Here is a 22,507-nt window from a genome sequence, read left to right on the forward strand (position 1 = left end):
CCAGGTCAGTCCCATCAGGTTACTCAGTGTCTGCAGAAGTACACAGGCGACTGCTACATCTGTAGCCCCAGACTGCAGTCAGTGCTGCTCCACCCACAGCTAATGAGGCTGCAGGATGGTGAGGAAGGGCTAAAGGAGCATGAAGAAAAGCCAGAACCCTTGGAGACTTACAGTGATGTGGTAGTTGGTGGGACATTTGACCGCATGCACGGAGCCCACAAGACACTGCTTGACATCTCCTGCCTGTTAGCCAGTAGAAGGCTCGTTATTGGCGTGTGTGATAAAGTAATGCTGAAAAGTGAGTTGTTCATTTCCAGTATTCCATTTTAGGAATGTGTATAATGTCCTGTACTATATTTTGATGATCTGTTTAATCAATGATGAAAACGCTGGGGACTGACATCTTTTTTTATTCCCGGCTTTAGAAAAAGTGCTAAAGGAGCTGATTGAGCCCTTCTCTCTGCGAGTTCAGAAATTACAGGAGTTCTTGCAAGACACCAAACCCTCACTTCAGGTGGATATTGTACCTCTCGACGACCCCTTTGGAGTGTCTGTGGTTGACCCCCTGCTGGAATGCATTGTGGTTAGCGAGGAGACTAGAAAAGGAGGCGAGGCTGTTAACAAGAAACGCATTGAGAATGTAAGTTAGGAAATTAAAATTATATGAAGCTTTACTTTTATGGATTGCAGGTATTGAATTGCTTTAAAAATGACTTGTTAAAATAAAAATAGAGTGTGAAGAAAGCACAGAAAGCAGTTCATGCTTTAATGCTGAAACAGCAGAGAAACATGTTGTTCCAGATACAGGTAACCCTAGCCTGGGTGCACTTCGCGTCTATTTGTGTTCTCTTCCTCAATTAGGGCCTTCCAGCTCTTGTTCTTCATGAGATCCAGTTGCTTAAGGATTCCCACCACACGGAGACAGAGGAGGAAAAGATCAGCTCTTCCAGTTTACGCTCTCGTCTGCTGGGCACCCTCCTTGCCCCACTTAAAGTAGGTCCTGTCTAAAAGAAGATTACATTTTGATACAGGATAAAAGATTCTAATACATAACACAGTGAGGAAATTCGCAAGTGATTTCTTTAAATGAAATCTTCTGCAGTGAGTATCTTTGAGCAGGCCCCACTTGTTTGTCTCACTTGCCAGGTTTATAGGTCATCTATTATCACTTCAGCCTGTTGACAGACTCACATTTAGTGCTGTGGTATCTTTTTCTTTTCTTTCAAATGAAAATCTAAAGATTTCCAGCATTTTTTTAAACATCCTGCACCTCTGTGTTTCCTGTTTCTTCTGTGATAGGACATGTCCAATCTCCCTCCGCTTCCATATGTGATTGGTCTAACGGGAGGCAGCGGCAGTGGAAAGAGCTCCATCGCCAGGCAGTTGGAGGCTTTGGGTGCAGTCCGCATTGACTGTGACAAGCTGGGCCACGAGGTGTACCAGCCGGGCACAGCAGCCTATCACAGAGTGCTTGAAGAATTTGGGTCAGGTAGGGGAACACCCTGCCTCCTGGATGTGCAATTATATTAGAAGGGTTGGGCTATAGTTAAAACAACCCCTGACTTGATTTTGATGAAGTCTGATGGTTTGACCTCTGGCTTTAAGGTTTTTGATTGGCCCAGTGACCGAATAAGTGTAGTATGAGGTCAAAATGTAACATTTCTAATTTAAAGTCCTACAATTTATTTTCCTCTTCAGTATTTACATCTACATTATGATCTACAATATTCTACATCCATTTAAAAATTATTTGAAATTTTGATGATGATTTCTCACAATGCCCTTAACCCAAAACTAGATGAAATCTTCAAATTCATTTGAAATTGAACACATATATGCAGCGTCGCTATGTCTATCACAAGACCAAATTTCATCCAGCTCTGATCTGGATTCCAGATCGGATGTCTAGTTAAAGTTAATGTTGAAAACCTCATTTAACACTTATTTTCTGCCATAACTTGGTCCATAATAATAGATCCTGAAATGTTCAGTTAAGATGCATAGTATAACTGCCTATCATACCCTAAAAGATGATCCAGATTGAATCTGGATCAATTAATGTTGTCCTGTGAACGTTACACAGTATAAATCCACATGAATTTCAGACGTTTGTTTTTGCCTCTCTTAGATATTCTGAACGAAGACAAGACCATCAACAGACTCGCATTAGGAAAGAAGGTTTTTGGGAACCAGGTAATATGACTAGTATGAATAAGGTGTACATTATAAGATTGCAAGTAACGTGTCAGATTGCACCACTGTTTATGGATAGCTTAGCAAGGATGCTGTTTTTCATACAGGAGCGGTTAAAAGCTCTAACAGACATTGTATGGCCAGAGATTGCATGTCTGGTGAGGAACAGAATCAGCCAAGCCAGAGAAGAAGGTACTATATGGACCTGCATGTAGTAACCTCTAAATAATGTCTAAACTTTCTTATTTTGTTTTCCTGTTTTAACCAGTGTCCTTTAGGTAGGCCAACATACTGATACACAGATAATAAATCAATCAGACTCTCACGTTGTATTAGAAGAGATTTCCCCAGTGTTCATGTAGTGTGTTCATTGCAGGTAAACAGGTTTGTGTGATGGATGCAGCAGTTCTTCTGGAGGCAGGTTGGACAGACATGGTCCATGAGGTCTGGGTCACCATCATCCCAGAGGAGGAGGTAATGTGTTTATACCTGCAGAACTCAACAAGGCAAATGTGGTGTTTCATCAGCCTGATAGACTGTGAGGAAAATGTGTCGGTGTAAACTTGATGACTGCCTCACATCCCATCACAGAAAGGAAAACGTTATTTACTTTATGCTTGATTCAGAGCACTAATGTTCACTCAGTGGTACAACAGTTTCTTGATGCACAGGTGTGTCAAGGATGTGGTGAAGAAAGCTAATGGATAAAAGAACCCTACATTTTAAAGTACTTTAAGTACATTTTTTCACTACATTTAGTTTTTTTTAGCTGTATTACCGATGCATTGCTGTCTGCCCTAGTTTGCTTTTGGACACTACCACAGGGGGGGCCAATGGTGGAAATTCTTCACGCAGTGGTTTTAAAGCCATCAGGAACACCCGGTTAACCTTATCCACCTGTCTCTCCTTGTTTGCCCTCCGCTCTCAGGCAGTGTTAAGGATAACAGAGCGGGACGGTGTGAGCACAGAAGATGCCCTGCGCCGGCTGCAGAACCAGTGGTCCAACGACAAAAAAGTAGAACACGCCAACGTAGTGCTCAGCACACTGTGGGAGCCAGAGGTTACGCAGAAACAGGTCAGACACACATCATCAGTACAGCGTCCATACATCTGCATTACATGGTATAGTTTTTGTGCTAATATTTCCATTGTCCTTTATTTTAAAGTTACTAAAAGCTTGGAATCTCCTTCAGAAGAGAATCAAACAGAGGCCAGAGGGATCGTGGGCAAGTGTGTGTGTCACCCCGTCATCTCAGCTGTGACTGATGTATACAGAACATGTATGTGTCAGGCCCAGGGACAACGACTGACCCAAACGAGGGGACACGACCTTAGAAAGAAGTGAGAGTCGCTTTCAGTGACCCCAACATGCTCTCACATATCTTTGACCAAGACTCAGTGCCTGATTTACTTTCCACTGGTTTTTAAATGCTGTTTTTATTTTTAATATATTTAGTTGAAAAATGAGTGGATGAGGAAAAATGATCTCAAACACTAGATGTTTGTGCGGTGTGCAAGGTGGAATTCCTTTTTGGGAATAATAAAGTGTTATCTTATCCTAAGGAGTGTAGGTCTGTCTTCAACTGAACATTTGTTTTCATTAATGGCATGAATTAAAATCGATACTGTTTAAATAATGATGCTAGCAATCGTAAATTCAAGACTAAAGCATCTTGTTGGCCGATGACACTTTACAAGTTCTGCTTTTTGTAAGTATAATCAATATGAATGTAGCGTAAAAAAAGCATCTAATGCGGAAAAGGTGAGATATTGTATGAAATGCTGTTATTCTCATAAAATTAAATGTCGTTATCTTTGTAGTTTCATAATTTGGGGAATATTTTAACAAATTCTGTACTATTACCTAATGAGGCCTTTTCAGTTACCAAACAAGGAGAATTGCATTGTAGAAATATGTGTAATTAATTAGGACATTTTGTAATATTATCAGTGTAGTTGTCAAGTTGAATGAGGGTAAATTATTAATCTGAACACTATTTAAAAAGTGCAAAAGGTTTAATGTGACTTGTGTGAACAGTGCCTAGCTGAGCCACAGTAGCATGGTATCCTCTTATTTCAGGAAAACAGAACCCTGTGCACTGGTAGTTGTACATCTTAACCCAACATTTAACAGCACAGACTTGGTAAGTGCCCTGGTGACGTGAAACAAAGAGTTCTGGGTATGTGTGTCCAAACCTTAGCCCCAAAGGGCAGAAGAACACAGCACACCCCTTCCTTTTGCATTGAATTTTTTGTAAGCATCCTTTTGCGTGGCAGTATCAAATAAGTCTTCATGTGCAAAGTCCCCTTACAAATGAAATAAATCCTAAATTGTTAATGTGCCTCCTGGTGCCAGTCATGTTCCTTCACATCTCCACTTTCAGTTTGGCAGAGCACATTGCTTCCCCCAGCTTGTTCCTGGCCCTGCACACATAAACCCCTGAGTAAGAAGGCTCTAAATCAGCCAGAACCAGAGAGCAGAGCCCGTCTTCATCTTGCTCCATGGTCACTCTGTTCGACTGTGACAACAGCTTCTCATTCTGGAACCATTTCACCCCTGGCCGTGGGTAACCTAGAATAAATACAAAATATTACTACAGAAATGAAGAAATATACCAAATGTCTCAGTTGTTGTTTTAAAGATCTCTGATCTTGATACAACGGTATTCAATATTACCCAGGCTTATAGAGATCTTTTATAATGACAGAGCCAAAGATTACAACAGCTCAAGCTTGTCACTGTCTGTTTATTTTTCTAAAAGATCTAAGTTTAAAGAAAATTTATACTTTTTAGGAAATACTCTTATTTGCTTTTTTGCAGAGAGAGAGATGAGTATAAAAGTGTATCCCTTAAATATGCAGCTACACCCGGCAGCCATTTTAGGCCAAAGACGGGAAACAGCGAGCCTGGCTCTGTCTGAAGGTACAGATTAGAGGTACAGTACAGTTGAAAGCTATAAAAATCAAAAGAATGAGCTGAAAGATGCTGAAACAGTTTGCACAAGTAGTTAGTTACTATAAAAATATTCATCTTAGACCATCTTTAAGTTAAGCCAGTTTAGATCTCATTCTGGTACAATCCAAGCATTTCAGACAGCAATTTTTCTTCTTTTGTCCATGGCTTTGTAGAATGTGGTGGGGCATTATAGAATAAAGTGTCACTCTACCATTGACAAGGCATCTGAGCTGAGCGGTCGCTCCTTTTGGAAGCGTGATGTCCTTCAGGACCTGCTGGAAGCGAGGTTCACTCTGAAGCTGCTTATCCAGCGACTGGATGGCCTGCTCTGCCTCTTGGCTCCAGCTTGGCTCTGAATGAGATGAAAATGATGATGAATAAAATGGAAACGAGGCTATACTAATCACAAAGGGCTAAACTTGAAGGGACAATCTAGAACTGTGAGTCGTCTGCCATATTGTATGCAGCTCTTGTACATTGCAAGAATTGTGTATGTGTATCTCTTTTATCTGTCTTACCCTCTGAGGAGCTGCCAGGAGACTCTGGCCTGTTGGAGAGGTGCGCCATCCGCTGTAGGGCCAAAACTGCTTTGCCAGTTTTCTAGAAATTTAAAAGACAAATGCCACTGGATGTCAAACCACTCTAACAACCAGGTCAGGTCTGTGTAAAACAATGAATTTAAAAGGTAATCATAGGTACACATGGATTAGAAAACTGTACTACACCTGTCAAACGCTGGATTAACAGCATTATAGTCATTTTTTTGTTGTGTTACCTTCCACTTGCACTTTGCCAAATAGCGTCTTATCTTCTCTTTATTGAGGGATTTGGTGGATCTGCGGGTCAGTGGAGTAAAAGAGGCCATCCAGGGGTGGGCTAGGGCCTGGGTGCATGACAGCCTACATCTTTCATGAAATTGGACAAAGAGTGAGAAACAAAGGCCTGCCAGATGGTTTAGTAGCATGCAAAGTTTCTGCCAATGGTAGGAAATGTCACAAGGAATTCATATCTCATTATCAGCTGAAGAGAATCAAAGCATTTCATCTATTTTCTTTGCTTTTGTAGTTGCTTCTCCCTGGTACTGAGCTCAAAACCTTTTAATTGGTAACCATAGCAACAATTTGTTATGGATGATGTGTCACTGGAAATAACAACAACAAACAAACCGACCTCGGGTCTTTCTTCAGAAGGGAGCTGATAAAGTCTTTAGCTTGATCTGAGATGTCCTCAAAACTCTCCTCGTCAAATTCGTAGGATGCAGCTGTCACAAGAGCCAAAGTCTCAGCTTCATTGTTCCCCTGGAACGGAGATTCTCCACTGAGCCTAGGACACATAACAATGATATACATGAGCTCAGACAGGTTTGCAGTTTGCCTAGGAGTGTCATGTTTATTCACAAACAGCAAATCCTCCATGTCTTTATAAACTAACACTGATTGGGAAGCTAACAGTAACTGGATCATTTTATTATTTTGAGTACATTTTTCCAGGTAAATGTCATGCTACTACCATATTTGGTTGGAACTATTCATACTAAAAAAAACTGTAATGCTAATATTACTTAGGACCAATATCAAGACGGCACCAGCAGATGGGGCCAAATCTGCGTCTGTAGAGCCACTGAGTTTGGGTTTGGAATGTTTTTAATATTTACCTCATTACATTTATATCATCTGAGCAGTCCAAGGTGTTGATGTACTCCTGTCACTTTTAACTACTTTGATTTTTCCATAGTTGACATGTTAAAGTAAAAGGTAAATTAAAAAACAGATCAACAAAATCTTTGGAAGATTTACATTTATGCACAAATCACAATTACAAAGTGTTATATGCTCTATTTTTTCCCTTTAGAGTATGTTACCGCTCTAGTTGTAACCACTATGTAATGGTTTAACTTACAGGATGAAGCAGATAACTCCAATGCTCCACACGTCGGTCTCAAGACCCACAGCCTCATAGTTGATCACCTCAGGGGCCACAAACTCCGGCGTACCATGCATCACCAGTAGTGGTTTACCCTCGTCTGAAGAACAGGAAGAAACACACCCAGACTTTCAAAATGTTTTGTATTTGTTTGTTTGTATTAGCCTATTTACAGATGGCACCGTATCTCTAAACAGACCACCCAGAGTAGACCTGCACTATCTGGAACATCACTTTTGTTCTTCAAGTTGGACTTTCACTTTCCTTTCAATGAATGAATTTTGCTTCAGTTTTACCATGCGAGGAGTTCCTACAAATCCATAAATCTTACCCAGTTTACTAGCCAAGCCAAAGTCAATTATCTTGATCTGTGTACCAGTGGTGTCCACACAAATAATGTTCTCTGGTTTGAGATCCAGGTGCACAATGTTCTGCTTGTGAACGTATTGCATGCCCTCCAGGATCTGCTGCATGTAGCGGGCACTGGTGGGCTCTGTGTGCTCAAAGTTTTCATCAACAATGCGTTGAAAGAGCTCCCCACCTGCAATGCTAGAAAGACAAATAAAGCTGTTCAGGTCCGTCCATCAAAAATTAGCTCCTATATTCTGCAGTATTTTTAAAAATACTATGGAGTTTTATCAGATGAAAATGTTTCAGGTTATTGGCATCACTTTGTCACATTAACTGACACAAATTTTATTTGTAAACAGCTGTAATCCAGACTATCCCAACCTAGTCATTTATTCCACACTACAGTATTTTGCCATTTGTGCAAGATATACTGATAGCTTGTATTTGAATCCCAAATAGTCAAATACATCAAAGACACAACTTAAATCATATTTCTCCGATAACATTCAAGCTGTTGTTACCAATCATGTCCCCAAACTAGTGATAAAAGTATCCCTCAGGGATCAAAATTTGATCCATTGCTATTTACTCTGCACATAAATAATATTTATTTTCTAACTGTAATGACAATTTTTATGCCAGTGATATCATCTTGTATACCCCTGTCAGCCAAACAACAAATTAACCCTTCACCATGTTCTAGTTCCACAATTGATGACCTCTGGGTCTCTCAAATTTAAAACTGGTTCTAGACAAAAGTCACTTACTGCTCCATGATCATGACTATCTCTGAGCGGGTGTCGTAGGCAGCCAGACACTGGACCAGTTTTGGGTGATGAAGAAAGTTCATCAGTTCAATCTCTTTGCGGGCAGCAGACTTTTCCTTGGCAGTTCGAGCTTGGTAGAACTTCCCTGCACACACATGCCCCGTCTCTTTATGGGACAACCGGAACACCTTGCCAAACCTTCCTCTGAAAATGGTAAATCCAAAACAAATAAAGCACATTACAGCTTGAATGAGTGTTGGAAGTGTTTTCAGTCTCTTTAATGACAATTTACATGTTCTAAACTGTATATCCATCTGGTAAATCAAACTTTAAAATTAGTTTTAAATGCAAAGAATCCACACTTACACTCCCAGTTTCTCATGCACATTGTAGTGGTCTGTGACCTTGTGTTTTGTGTCAGTGGTGATTGTGACGTATGACTTGGGCTCATCGTTCTTTTCCTCTTAACACACAAAATAGAAAGATCTCATGACAGGCCTCGCCTCTTTTTAAATCCTCACATTATAAATCCAGCATATCACTCACTTATAGTCATCATCTTGACACACTCGGACTCCTGGCTCGGTTTGCTGATCCCCGCTGAGTTGTAGGCTCTGACACGGAAGCGATATTGTCCCAGAGGCTCCAGACCTGTGCATACATGGTAGGATGTGTTTTTACAAAGGCTCGAAACTTCAGTCCAGCTCCCAGGCTTGCCCGGATCCTCTTGTCTGACCTCCACAATGTAACCCAACACAGCCGAGCCTCCATCGAAGCCAGGTCCCATCCAGGACAGGACCAGGGACTGAGTGGACAGCTTGGAAATGACAGGTTGGGATGCTGGTGGGTTGGGTCGATCTGATGAGTAATTGAACGTTTGTTATTCATATTACAAAACACAAAACAACAGGTGCATCTGAAACAGAGATAGCTATCATTTAAAGCCCCTTTAGCACTATTTATTATTCATTAGCTTTTTGGGATAGTTAATATCCAAAATACTGCATGGGTTTGAATATTACTAGCCTCCCTTTTTTTTTTTTCCTCTTCTGTTAGTAAGATTTTTGTCAAATAATTTTACTTCATGTGCAGCAAAAAATATCACCATTCTTTTCTCCATGGCATTAGGGAACAACAACTACTAATCATCTCAGGTCACTAGGAAACACTGAATACAGACAGAACTGTCAACCAAAGGTGAGTCTCACCTATGACACTGAGATAAACTGTGTGCTGTGCAGAGCCTTTTTGGTTTCGTACTATGACAGTATAGGAGCCTGTGTCTTGTGGACAGGCCTGAGAGATCTCCACGCTGCTCTGGGTGTCACTGCTCCTCACAGATATCCGCGGCCCTCCTACTATCACCTGAAGAGGAAGATGGGAGGAAGACAAAGGGTTTTAAAGACAGACTATAAACACTTGGATGAATACCAACAACCACAGGGAGTGTAACATTCTTACTTTGTCCCTGTTGTAAATCCAGCAGCAGGCCACGGGAAGACAGCTGCTCTTGAACTCACAGTGAAGCCGGGCCCGCTGTCGCACTTGAACCTCCACCTGCTCAGGTGGGTCTAGAAAGTCGACAACAGGTCCTAGGGAGAAGAGGCAATTTGTTTGTTTAGCATTTAGTCCTCTCCTCGCCTTTGTTTGAAGATTGATATCTCAGATTTATCAAACTGAGACTGAAAAAGTAGATGATGCAGTGTAGCCGGAGTTAAGAAATATGTAACTGATCACATAGTGTATGAGCAGTTGTGTTTGCTGGCCATTGAATTGCATTTCCCTGCCCTGCATTATCAATATATTTACTAGTAATTTGTTTTTATATTGTGGAATTTTATTCATTGCAGGAAGAAAAGCAAAGAGAAGTGGATGGGTATGTAACAATACAAAGATTTGTTTCAATTAAGCTCAACAAAACTTAACCATCTACCTTTGTCATTTCCTTCTTTGTGCTGGCTTTTCACTTTGGAAGCTAAGGACGTCTGAGTGTTTTCATGTGACAACACCTTGGATGTGACCTCACTGTGCAGCTCACTGTTGATTTGTCTGGGGATTTCCTCTGTTCCTTTGCAGACAAGGGGAACAAGTTTTTTTTTTAAATACACAGATCGATTCAACATGATTCATTTAAAGACTAATTGTATGGCAGGGCCTGTTTGATGTTTATGAGGAATTTCTAACAACACGCATCACTCCAGAATTACCTGTGACCCGCAACACAGCACTGTTTGACTGTTTTCCAGCAGCATTCTCAGCTACACAGGTGTACATCCCCACAGTTTCAGAAGAACACTGGGTCAGAACCAGACTGGCAACACCATTTTTGAAGGAAGTATTACTTGACTGTAGCCTCACACCTAAATGACAACATTACAATGGCATATTTTCATTGTAGGTGATAATTATTAAAATTATTCAACCCTCACATAATAGTTTTTCCTGACATATTTTAGCATCATTTCCTTGTGTATTATGGCATTTTCAAGGTAATCAGCTACTTGCCATTGTGCATCCAGGACACACTCAGAGGCTGACTTCCTGTGATAACGCATTGAAAAGTAGCATCACTTCCTTCACAGACTGTACAGTCCTGGAGTGGTTCTTTGATGAGAGGCAATGCCAGGGCCCGCACTTGTGTCTGTCTGGCATCTTAACAGAGAGGAGAAGTCAAGGACAATGAATTTTATTTTCAGCCATGCTTCACTGGCTTGCTAACAGTATGCACCAATGTTTCCCCTATCACTGACCAATCAGCATGGGCCAACTTATCCAAACCTAAAATCTTTAGCTAATGTTTCAGCAGCAGTCATTATGGCATGCCAAACATGTATATTTAGGGGTGTTTCCACCAGAGACTCACAAATGCTAATTCAGTCAAAAAAATGAAAAAGGAGAACTTCAGGCTGATGGGGAAGTATGATATTCATCTGTTTTGCCTCCAGGCAGATCAGCATTAGATTATCAGGTAGCTGTGGCTAGGAAATCTGACGTGTTTGCAAGATATTCCCACCAAATGCAAGTTTGTGCATGTGTATTTTGGTGCTGGAATATTCTGCAGGATGGGTGGTCACCAGAGGATGGTGGAATGCCATCAGTATGTGTGCATGCATTTGGAAGGGGTCCAGCGGTTGCATGTCATCCCTATACACTCATTTGCCTAAGGCCACCTCTGACCTTTACACTACCACAGTAACTACAGTAACAATACATTTCCCAATAATTTTATTATTCTCAAAGCTGCACCCTGTGTCTTATTTTGACAAGCAGTGACTTAGCCTGAAGGAAGCTAACCTCATCATACAGTACAAATAACAGAATCCAGTATTCCTGGTCTCCCCGATAGGCCATTGCAGTGCCCTCCTACGAAAGTTTAAACAAGTTCAGATTAAAACATGAAGCTCCTGCAGGGGCTGAAGTGAGCTGTGACTCAAGTTGTGGTGTAACTGTAACAAATTTTATGAATGCTTTCCAGTTATGTCGCAACAGTAAACATGGATTCCAGTTCATTAACATTAAGAATTAAAAGTGTCATGATAAAAATAGTTGAGCTGGTCTCTAAGTCAACTTTTCAAGTGTTTACCTGTTGCAGACGAGACTCCCAGTTTGTTGTTTCCCATTGCCATCCTGTCAGTGGTATCCAAGACATTCTCATTTTCTTTCTTTCCCACATTAAAAGATTTGGCTTGAGGCTTGAGGGCCAACCGAAAAGTGGACACGAAGGTGTTTGACTTCTTGTCATCCTTGTCCATCCTTGAGTAGAAATGTTAACCAAACAACAGCTGTGTTTCCCACAGTCACTCCTCAGTTGGGTCTTCTCTTGGTTTCGGTTTGTTTGACAGAGATTATTAGTATGGTTTGAAGCTGATATGTTGCATACTCACGCTGTTTCTTTTAATGCATCCTCTGAGAAGCTAACAGGAGGAGCCTCTGCTTTAAGACTGCCTCTGAAATTACTACCGACCCTCAGCCCTAGGGTGCACAGGAAACAGGGGGTTTTCTCTGAAGGCCAATTAAAAACACACATATCCAGTCCCTACTGTCCCTCTGCACTGACAACAAAGACAGAGGAAAGACAAAACATGATAAAAAAACACAAAAGATGGCAAGCAAGAGTAGGAAATGGGTGGGAGAGAAAAAACAAGCTGAAGCGAAACAGGGAAGAATAAGGTTGATAGTGATAAACAAAATACAGAAAGATAAAAAGTATATTTACCTGGTGGCATGGTTCATAAAGATTGAACTTCTCTTCTCAAACATAATCACAGATTTTCCCAAGGAGCAACTGCTGGGTTTTTGACACCTAGTCCCTGTAAACATTTAGCAAACTGTAGGTTGAGCCCCGCCACCAGTCACTGAAGGAATCAAGATGAGCCAGTAGGACAGCTTTCTGTGAGCATTTACTCTAGTGTGCCAACATGGATTTCTGGGGTTGAGTTTCTTTGAATAAAAATAAGGAAGTGTACCCATGTGACCATAAACAGTAACCTCCAGTTGTAAATTGGTTGGGCGGATCTGCAAGGTAATATGTACTGAAAGGGACTACATGTCCACAGTATGTTTACAGTTTGGTAAATCACTGTTGGAGATTAACAAATGGAGATTTACACACAGGCGCAAACATTTTCTTTCTTTTTTTTTTATTCTAAGTGAAAACAGTTTACACAGATGTGGCTCAATAAATAAAAGCTTGAGGCTGATGCAAGGCAGAGTGCAGAAACTACATGAAAAGACAGTTGAGAAGAAGGGATGGAATTTAAGATTTTTTGCCAAATTGTGTAACACTTACAGTATATAGGTTGTTTAAAAAAGCCTTTTAGTCAACAATTTAGGCACCACACTCCATGTTTGGGAACTCTAAAGGTAGCAGGAAAATGGAATATGTCATTTTAAAGTACTCATGTAAAACCGTGTGACTGACTGCAGACAGAGGCTGCGCCCACAGTTACTCCGCTAAGCTAGTAGGCTACACAGGAATATAGCTTATGCTTGTCTATTCTGCAATGCTGCTTGATTTTTATCTCTGTTTTGTAGTTGTTTTTGATTTTCTATCAGCGAAATGTGAGACTTAATATGTTATGTGTGATTTCAAAGTAGAATAACCACCTCATCTCACGTGACTCAAACTCAGTTACAAAGATGGTGGAACATCAAAACTTATTTTCGATGTACATGAAAACTTAAAGTGGGTAGTTTTAGCCCAGTCTATCTCATCAGCTAGCCCTAAGAGCTGAAGTGCACTCACTGTAGTTTGGATTTCACCTCTGTTTTTATACGTTACAAATTTTACATGCAGGTTTTTGTTTACACATCCTTGTGGGAGATTCTGAGCTTAACTGAGTTTTGCCAAACATGTAGATACTGTGTACTGTATGTATTGTCAGCACTGAGTATAGGCCTTGCCAGATTTGTAACATTCTTTAGAAAGATCTCAATATTCCATACAGTGAATAGCAGCAGTGAATAACTGCCCCACCTCTTCTTCAAGTGGAAATAAAACACGGTCTTTATCAAGTCTAATGGAATTCAAAACAGGAAAAGCAAAGAGTGGGACGGACAATCTTCTCACTCTGTAACATAGTAGTCCTACTATGGTAATCACTTTACTTCCTGTTTCCATGAAGTACTTGTAAGACATGCAGGCTGTTAATCATTTTCATCTTGTTGCCACAAACTCCTTGAAACACATACAAGACTCCATCACTTCATGAAATCAGAGCAAAGGCAGGCTAAAAGTTAATGAAGCGTGCTTCTAATTAGTTGACAATTCATTGAAGGTTTTTGTACAGTCATATGGGCCCCCAGTGGCTGTACCCCTCACACTGCAGAAATCAGAAAAAGCTGTCACCCATCACTAATGGCCATGCAGAAAATAGTCAAACCAAGTCCAATATGGTCCACTACAGTCCTCACATGAGCACTGGAAATAGCTAAATCTATGGTAATGTTTAGACAGCTAAACTAATGCAGACTAAACTCCAAATGTATTTTTCTCAAACGCCTCAGGCTGCATTTCTTTACAAGCAAATGAGATCAAGGGATAAGGCGTCATGGGCAAACAGTCAGGGTTGAGCAGAAGAGAGACAAAACTACACTCATGTCCTCTAACAGATAAACTAGTCTATTCTCAACAACCCTCTCTAAAGTGACTCAGCCTGCAACTGAGTGTTTTGTTATCATCTTTTCCTTATATATGTTTAAAGAGCCCGCTCTGGCAGCGTTAATAACAGACATTCTGATGTTAAGTATAAAATTTGAAAGCAGCCTGGTCCTTTACATCCTGATGCTCTCTGGCTTGAGTTCTGAGAATACAGAAAACTGGGAGAAAAAGACTGAGGAGATGGAGACAGAAAAAAGGGCAGCACATACCCTGGCAGCATGTCACAAGCATCCTCACGGCCACTCACGCCGAGGTTACTGTGATAGAGATTATTGTGCTGCAGCCAGAGGCCTTGGTTGGACTTTTTCCAGCCTGAGGAGTTGGATGAGGTTCCCTGCAGATCCATATGTTGATGGAGAAGCTCTAGGGAAGAGCTTTGTCCTCAAACGGATGGAAGACGCCAGGTCCAGTGGTCAGATGTCTTCAAATACACAGACACTTTGAGCTGTGGCAGAGAGGAACTAAATTTTTCTTTGAGAATGCAGAGTTATGTTCCATTGATATTTTCAGATTTTGTTTTACTGGGACAAGATGATGAGAGACTTATTTATATGGCTTATATTTGTTTGAAGACTTTATATATATATACACTAACATATACACATAAAACAAAAGCTTAGAAGTTACAGTAAGAAAAATTTTGATTTTTTTTTTTTAGCATCTTCAAAACTTAAATTACAGTTTATCTTGTGATATACTGATGTATTTTTCTGTGTTATTAAATGCATGTAACGTGGCCACACCCATGATGTGTGCATGTAAAATATATGTCAAATACAAGCTTATTCATTTGGCTTTCGACCTATATTCACATTAGATAAGTATAATCACCTTTATTTGGCCAAGTACGTTACACACAAGATTTGTTTCCGGTACAGAACTGAGGCAGCCACCTGCGGTGCCAATTCACACCGATGGCTCTAACCATCAGGGGTAATTTGGGGTTTTAGCGTTTTGTCCAAGGACACTTTGACATATGGACTGCAGGCACCGTGATTTGAACCTCCGACCCTGAACCTTCAACTGAGACAGCTGCTCTACCCACTGAACCACAGTTGCCCCCTAGAGCCAGGGTGTGCTGCTATTGTCACTTCAGTGCTATTCATACAGCCAAACAGAGACTGTATGTTTCAGTGCGACCTGCCAATTTAAATGTTATCAGGACACCATTTTCCTAAGCACACCTGACTGAATTATGTTTAAGTGCTCAGCTTGTTTCTCTTCAAACCTTTAAGTGAGGACAGTCACGGTCTCTTTGGTCTCACCTTTTAACACAGTACATACATTTCCTCAAACGAACCGGATTGTCTGCGTCAAGTCTTCACAATGTGCAAGTTCTGCAGCATCAAATGCTGGTTTATTTTCTTTAATACATTCTTTTTGGTAAGTAATTTAAGTTATTAATCGATGCATGAAAGTGTTGGGAATGGTGATGATTGGTAAACACTGATAATTAAAATAAATACTGGAATAAGTAAAGTTGGCTTCTAAAAATGTTGTCTTTTATTATTATTTGTGGTAGTAGAGGAGTAATGGAGTTTCTGCCCTATTTAATTTGAAATGATATGCATCAGTTTTATTATGCTATACCAAAATTGTGTGATGTAAATATTACAGAACATCCCTCTGAGGAGAATATATGGCTGTCTATAAAGTGCTAAGAAGAAGTACCAGAGGTCTACTGTAACTGTAATCCTTCATTTGTCTGACACTTGTACTGTTCGCAAGGTGCAGGGGGAGTGGAACTAATTGGTAGGTTTGTCAAACACATTTAACCCTCCTGTTATGGTGCAGGTCAAATTGACCTGTTGCACAGTTAAAAAAATCTAAAAACAATAGTTAAAAGTATTTTATTAGTAAGAAATGTCTTCTGCTTGGCATAATAGGTGTAATCCACATATAAAATGTTCACATATTTGCAACCTCCCCTGCATGTTTATATTACAAAGATACTGTGTGGGTGAATTTGACCCTGAACAGAAGAGGTGTCTCATGTTAATTTATCAACATCACTTCATAAAAAGAAAAGATTTCAAAATGTAAAATAAAATTTAAAAAAATCAGTCATGTAAAAATAACGTATTTTAAACGTAGGTCTTTCCAGTGTACATTAAAAAAAAGTTAACATGCATGTTTTATGAAAAACGAGTGCATTTTCCTCATTGAACCATAATCTGTGAGAGGTAAAGAACACCATTGCACTAAATGGTGATTGAAATGGTTAGTAATGGTAAAATTAACCCAGAAACGTCACTGCTGTTCCTGAGAAATGAACATAACAGGTGGGTTAAATTACAATGTGTTTAGTTTTCACCTTATTAGTCCTGTATTACAGCAGCTTGGCACACGACTGTCATTAAACCACCAGGGATTTTATATTGCTGTGTGAAGTGTTGTATTAATGTCCAGGTGTTAAATTTGTTTTCAGGCATCCGGGATTGCCCTCATCACTATCGGAGCACTGCAGTACTCGATTTACTCTCAGATGGGTACTTTTGCAGGAGGCGGCCTGTCTAAAATCGCTGTAGTCCTCATTGCAGTTGGTGTCACCATAGCCCTCATCTCCCTCGTAGGCTATTTTGGGGCATTCATGAACAATTCTTCAGTGGTGGTTTGTGTATGTAACATAATGTTCCATAATGGGTTTGACAATGTCTTGTCATAGATTTTAGTAAGAACATATCTGTGGGACAAGGAAAGATTTTGGGTGTCAGTATTTTGATTTTGGATTTTTGTCCAAACATTTTTGTAATAGCCACCAAAGATGTTTAAATAGATATGGAATAACCAACATGTAAGGTGTATTTAAGAGAAATGGGACATGCCTGCTCTCTGACAATGATCACTCCGTTTCTCCATGAACTAGTACATCTGCATCCTGATAGTTATCATCATTCTGGAGACACTCACAGGGGCCGCCTTTTACATGTTCCACAGCAGGGTGAGACAATTGAATCCTGACCCAATAATTTCAGTGTGATCAAAATTACCATTAACAATGTTTCTTAAGGTATAATAGAGGTGGCATTTCCCTTTAATAAAAGTGCTGCTCATGGCAATATTTTAACCACGTTTTCTCTATAAACTGCCATCCTACAGATAAATAGTACAATCAGCAGCAAAGCACAAGGAGAGATCTATTACTACAGGCTAGAGAAGAGGCATGCCATCAACAGGATTCAGGAAAAGGTGACATTCAGAGCTTTATGGTTTGTAGTACATGATACAGGGCTTAATTCACCTGCTAGTTGGCCCAGAGGCAAAAGAAAAGGTGGGAGCCCTCTGAGCCCCTGTTTCTCCCATACCCATATAATAGTAAAAATTATTTTGGGTAATTTGACGATGCAAATTGGTGCAGTGAAAGTATACATCCTAAAAAGCATATTTTAATCCCCCTACAAGGTGTTGTCTTGATAGATAGATATCTCATTAAGGTTGCTATCGTATCATCATGTATTGCTACACGCCCCCCAAAGGAATGAGGCCCCAGGGAATTTTCCATCTGTGCCTGGTTGACACTCATAATACCACAGAGGTTGTAGAAAATATTTTGAGCGTTGACTAAATACATTTGGGAACAGCTATTTTTTATAATAATAAAGTGTTGGTTGTCCACATGAGTGCAAAGTATTTCTAATGGTTATTTGAAATATTCAAAGCTATAACACTGACATTAATTTTACATTTATTTCTATTTGACAATTTGCACATAACTGGAAAATAAAAGTACTCTAAAGCCCAGCTCTAAGCACTACTGAAGAATCTGTCATTTGTACAGTGCACCATGAACAGACAGAGCTACACAGGTGCAAATTCATGGGTTGTACACTATGTTACAGTTCAGCTGCTGTGGTGCAGAGAGCTACACTGACTGGTCCAAGAGTGTGGGCTGGGGGGACCGTGATGCTGTGCCAGACTCCTGCTGTGTGGTGAAGACTAAGGGTTGTGGAAAGGACAAGACAAAAGTGCACACTAAGGTCTGCTGGGAAATCTAATTTTAACTTCACAGCCTCCTCATTCAGTCTCTGTGAACGCCTGCATTTAGTTTATGTATGTTCCTCCTCAGGGTTGTATCTGGGCTATCAAGCCCTTTCTGTTGAAAAACTTGGTGTGGGTCGGTGCTGTGTGCATCTCTCTTGGAGTCACAGAGGTAGTGTTATTGTTCATTTTCTACACCTGGTAAAAAAAAATGTTTATTATCTTAGTCAATAATTTGTGTGCCTGCTCCAACAATTTGCCTGGAAAATGTTCATGTAAGCAAAGGTAGACATTTGAAAAGTAAGTGTAGGATAGCGTGAATGACAGTAAAGCCTACCGCATCCTGAGTGCCCCAGGTTGTGATATCCAGAATTAATTTTTAATTTAGATAAAATAACCTTTTTGACCCATGTCTTACTGCAATTAACTTATAACCTTTTTCCTGGTACAGGTTTTTGGAGTATTGGTTGGAACTTGCTTGTGTCTGAAGATAAAACGGAAGCGTTATGAAAATCTAGCTGATGCATCTTCATGCCTAAGCACATCTGCCTCTCATCTTCACTGCTTTTTTAGTCAAATTTGATTTTCCAGTTTATTCGTTCTAAACTACAAATTGTCTGTGATTTATATCACAACAAATTTGCTGCTGTTTGATTTATAGTAGCTCTAATTTCGTCATTTTGAATTCTTGTTTTATTTCACATTATTTTTGTTATTTAACATTGAATTATTGTTGAAAGTAATATCAATAATGAAATGAGTATGATTTCTAACTGTGTATGAAAAAAACTAAAAGGAATCTTATTGCTATTTGATGTTTGCCGGCTGTGACTATGCCAGTTATCAGATTCTTGGGCTTGGTCTTGACATTTAAATTTCAGGCTTAAAATGAATATGGTTAATAAATGTATAATACTGTGTCATTGTTGTATGATTTTGCATGTGAACTAAGAACCCTTAATATTTTCCCTTCAAGCTAATTTTCAAAAAAAGATTTGTGATAACAGGTCAGCATCACTTGGTACCTTAACCGGAGAGCTCTACATGTAGATGCACAAAATGATTTCTAAGTGCTAGATTTGTAAAGATTATTTACATCTTGTCTCTAGGACTTAAGGTTCAAAGAACATTACAGTATATCAAACACTCTAGGGTTCAATTTGTCTGAACCTGTGTTAAAACCTACCTAATATTTACAATAAAATTGTTAAAATAAGAGATTGTTAAAATAAAAGAATATATGTTGTGTACTAATTCCTCTTAGCGTATTTAGCAAAAGCCCACTTTTAAACCCAAAACGTGTCCATGGTTCCCTCAAGCACAAATGTAATAGCTCAGCCTGGACATTTTAAGTGGTAAACTACATTTCCCAGAAACCCTTTATATGACCTACGTCCGCTCCCAAAGTTGGTCCGCCTTAGAAAACCCATAGCAGCAGATAAAGTAGTATGTGTTCACCAAGAAACTAGAAAAGTGATTGAAGAACTACCTTTTATCACCAACGTTGTGTCTTAAATTAAAAGGTAAAGGCATATATTTACTGAGATATGTTCGGCCGCCACCCAGTATCTAATTTACCACGCGAACAAACAGACTAAATGTAGCTTTCAGCCATTCATTATGTGAGTTTGAAGTCCAGCTGCAAACAAAACTAACGTTAGATGTTATATGACTTAACTCGCTGTGATACAGTAAAGAAAAAGAAGATGAAGAATGCATCTACCCGACTACGCGGATGTTTAACTTGCTAGCTAACTTGGTTGCTCATTGTATGTACATATATTTTCATTATTTTCCATAGATGGTCTCTTTTATCTTTCAAGCAGCATGTCACAGACTTTAATCCAGCAGATAAAGGAGCTGGAGGGAGAGCTGGAGAAGCTGAAGTGCCAGTTGAAGGAGAGACGTGAAGCTGGAGAGGACGTGGAGATGATTTCCAGTGCGTCTCCTAATGAAGACACAGATTGCAAACCTGGTGGCAACGGCACCAGCAAAAAGAGTAAGAAAGCAAGTAAAGAGCGTCCGTTTGACTTCTCTGCCCACCCTCGACGCCATGTGGCCCTGCGGCTGGCGTACCTGGGGTGGGCCTACCAGGGGTTTGCTGTTCAGGAGAACACAGAGAATACTGTGGAGGCCAGACTCTTCGAAGCTTTGCTGAAGACTCGGCTGATCCAGGACCGGCAGAGCTCTAACTACCACCGCTGCGGTCGCACTGATAAAGGAGTCAGTGCCTTTTCCCAAGTAAGTCTAATAATGAGGAATGTGACATATATTATACAGATTGTTTGCTCCACAGTGTTATCTAAAAACACAGACAAATGCAGATAATGTCTTGTATGCATAGTTTTTATGCTGTAGTGGTGTAAATTTGTCTCTCTTCTACAGGTCATTACCATTGATTTGCGCTCCACACAGTTTTGTGGAGGATTGGGCATCAGGCTCCCTGAAAATGTTGATGTAAATCCAAAGAAAAAAGCTGATGTCCCTGAGCTTCCCTATGTGAAGATACTGAACAGGGTCCTACCCCAGGACATCAGGATCCTAGACTGGGCACCAGTAGCAGAGGGCTTCAGTGCACGCTTTGACTGTCAGTCCCGCACGTACCGGTACTACTTCCCCCGAGGATCCTTGGATGTGGCGTTGATGGCAGATGCTGCAAAAAAGTGGGTGAAAGCAGAGTCATAAACACTACAGTCATATCTTGAAATCACTGTTCTGATTTGAGGACCTCTTGACACCCATCAGGTATGAGGGCACTCATGACTTTCGCAACCTGTGCAAAATGGATGTGGGCAACGGAGTCCTGCAGTTTGAGAGGACCATTTTGTCAGCAGAGGTCAAACCTGTGCAGCCTCAGCACATGTCCAGCACAGACCATTATGACCTCTTCATATTCGAGATCAAAGGCCTGGCTTTCCTTTACCACCAGGTATGAAGAAAAGCTCTGGCTTTCTTTTTGTTTTTTTTACCCAGCAGCAGATTTTTACAGCTCTGCTAAGCATAAACCCTGTTCATTTCAATCCATTGCATCCTTATAAATTAGTCTTCTACAATAATGAAACATTTTAATGCAAAGTTTCAATAGTCACATGACTGGTTCATGTATTTTCAGTTCAGATATGCCATTCTGTGGAGCTAATCTCTTTCAGAGAATTGAATTCTTTGATCAGTGGAAAATGCAGTTTCTTACCACAATGAATTTGCTGGTGTGTTATGCTGTAGGTACGATGCATGATGGCTGTGCTGCTCCTCATAGGGCAGAAACTAGAAGCCCCAGAGATAATTAATCAACTACTAGATGTTCAGAGTAACTCCAGGAAGCCCCAGTACAGGTGAAATTACTGCTGCTGAATGGGTTGTGTGTTGTTTTGGTTCTACCACTAGGAGATGTTTACAAATCCTAATCTGTATAGCTATAGCTGCATCAGTATGACTTAAAAATTTTCCCTCTTGTCTCTAGCATGGCAGTAGACTACCCACTGGTGCTGTATGACTGCCACTTTGAAGGTTTGAGCTGGAAACGGGACGCTGAAGAGGTAAACCATGTTTTGTCTGCACTGCAGCAACAGTGGACTCAGAGTGCAGTCAAGGCACAGATCCTCCATGGGATGATCCAAGGTCTAGGTAAGAAGATGACTCTAACACATGCTGATCGTTTGAACAGCTTGATAAAGTCCATCATAAACCTTACAGATTGTCACTGGTCTCCATCCATAGGTGGATTGTCCTCTGACCATTGCTCACTAATAGAAGGCAGCAGGCAGAGAAACTACAGACCATTGCTGGAGCGTCCATGCTGTGAGAGCCTTGAGTCCAGGATAGACCATTTTGTTAAAAGAGGCAGACTGGAGCGGGAGGAAGGGGAGAACGGAGGTGAAATGGTCCACCGAGGGAAAAGGTCCAAACATTCCCACTATTCCTCCAACCTCCCTGTTTCTTCAGAGATGCCAACATCAAAACAAAGTACAGATCATAAAGCAGATTAAGCGTTTCCTACATAAACTTGCCAAAGTTTGTCCATTTGCCAATTGTTTTCTGTAAAACCATTGTAACTTTTTATTTCAGGAAAGAGAACTTTGTGCTACTTGTTTAAATTCATGCAAAAACTTGATTTTTCCTGTGAAATAAACACTTTTAGGATAAGAGATGAGTTTTGGTTTCACAACTTTTTTCTGAAGT

At 40.3% G+C, this 22,507-nt stretch overlaps 3 protein-coding genes across 7 annotated transcripts in view; 2 read left to right on the forward strand and 1 right to left on the reverse strand.

Annotated features, from left to right (window-relative positions):
* coasy (CoA synthase) overlaps nt 1-3,971 on the forward strand; it is a 5,698-nt gene extending 1,727 nt beyond the window's left edge. Inside the window, 9 exon segments of the mRNA XM_020605365.1 lie at nt 1-298; nt 426-640; nt 862-993; nt 1,300-1,489; nt 2,129-2,193; nt 2,301-2,385; nt 2,570-2,667; nt 3,122-3,268; nt 3,360-3,971. The exon segment at nt 1-298 is cut by the window's left edge and continues 88 nt beyond it. Of these exon segments, the coding sequence (XP_020461021.1) occupies nt 1-298; nt 426-640; nt 862-993; nt 1,300-1,489; nt 2,129-2,193; nt 2,301-2,385; nt 2,570-2,667; nt 3,122-3,268; nt 3,360-3,455 (1,326 nt within the window). The 3' untranslated portion in view covers nt 3,456-3,971.
* A 566-nt stretch (nt 3,972-4,537) lies between these two features.
* On the reverse strand, nt 4,538-10,499 carry LOC109963086 (myosin light chain kinase, smooth muscle-like). Its single transcript, XM_020605364.1, has 14 exons — nt 10,398-10,499; nt 10,124-10,258; nt 9,652-9,782; nt 9,399-9,555; nt 8,737-9,048; nt 8,557-8,653; nt 8,191-8,394; nt 7,404-7,621; nt 7,049-7,172; nt 6,320-6,472; nt 5,925-6,054; nt 5,668-5,749; nt 5,361-5,501; nt 4,538-4,765 (listed from the first exon to the last, which is right to left on the reverse strand). Exons 1-14 carry the CDS (start codon nt 10,462-10,464, stop codon nt 4,560-4,562), a joined length of 2,157 nt encoding a protein of 718 aa, XP_020461020.1. The 5' UTR covers nt 10,465-10,499; the 3' UTR covers nt 4,538-4,559.
* A 9,221-nt stretch (nt 10,500-19,720) lies between these two features.
* On the forward strand, nt 19,721-22,473 carry pus3 (pseudouridylate synthase 3). 5 transcript variants are annotated; one of them, XM_020605341.1, is made up of 7 exons: nt 19,721-19,851; nt 20,130-20,569; nt 20,714-20,991; nt 21,074-21,257; nt 21,551-21,660; nt 21,789-21,952; nt 22,046-22,473. In XM_020605341.1, exons 2-7 carry the CDS (start codon nt 20,156-20,158, stop codon nt 22,312-22,314), a joined length of 1,419 nt encoding a protein of 472 aa, XP_020460997.1. In that variant the 5' UTR covers nt 19,721-19,851; nt 20,130-20,155; the 3' UTR covers nt 22,315-22,473. The 5 variants fall into 5 exon arrangements, with proteins under 5 accessions (XP_020460997.1, XP_020460996.1, XP_020460995.1 ...); XM_020605340.1 differs by having other exon boundaries at nt 20,152-20,569; XM_020605339.1 differs by having other exon boundaries at nt 20,155-20,569.
* The last annotated feature ends 34 nt before the right edge of the window (nt 22,474-22,507 follow it).

This window comes from Monopterus albus, unplaced genomic scaffold (assembly GCF_001952655.1).
Source record: "Monopterus albus unplaced genomic scaffold, M_albus_1.0 scaffold69.1, whole genome shotgun sequence".
Taxonomy (NCBI): Eukaryota; Metazoa; Chordata; class Actinopteri; order Synbranchiformes; family Synbranchidae; genus Monopterus; species Monopterus albus.

What these genes read in the sequence shown, in the direction of transcription:
- LOC109963086 (XM_020605364.1), bottom strand. Translation starts at nt 10,464, where the DNA reads ATGTACACCTGTGTAGCTGAGAATGCTGCTGGAAAACAGTCAAACAGT. An exon ending in TGCTGTGTTGCGGGTCACAG is followed by an intron (nt 10,259 to 10,397) that starts GTAATTCTGGAG and finishes TTGTCTGCAAAG; the next exon opens with GAACAGAGGAAATCCCCAGA. An exon ending in GGATTTACAACAGGGACAAA is followed by an intron (nt 9,556 to 9,651) that starts GTAAGAATGTTA and finishes CTTCCTCTTCAG; the next exon opens with GTGATAGTAGGAGGGCCGCG.
- pus3 (XM_020605341.1), top strand. Translation starts at nt 20,156, where the DNA reads ATGTCACAGACTTTAATCCAGCAGATAAAGGAGCTGGAGGGAGAGCTG. An exon ending in GAGTCAGTGCCTTTTCCCAA is followed by an intron (nt 20,570 to 20,713) that starts GTAAGTCTAATA and finishes TCTCTTCTACAG; the next exon opens with GTCATTACCATTGATTTGCG. An exon ending in ATGGCAGATGCTGCAAAAAA is followed by an intron (nt 20,992 to 21,073) that starts GTGGGTGAAAGC and finishes GACACCCATCAG; the next exon opens with GTATGAGGGCACTCATGACT.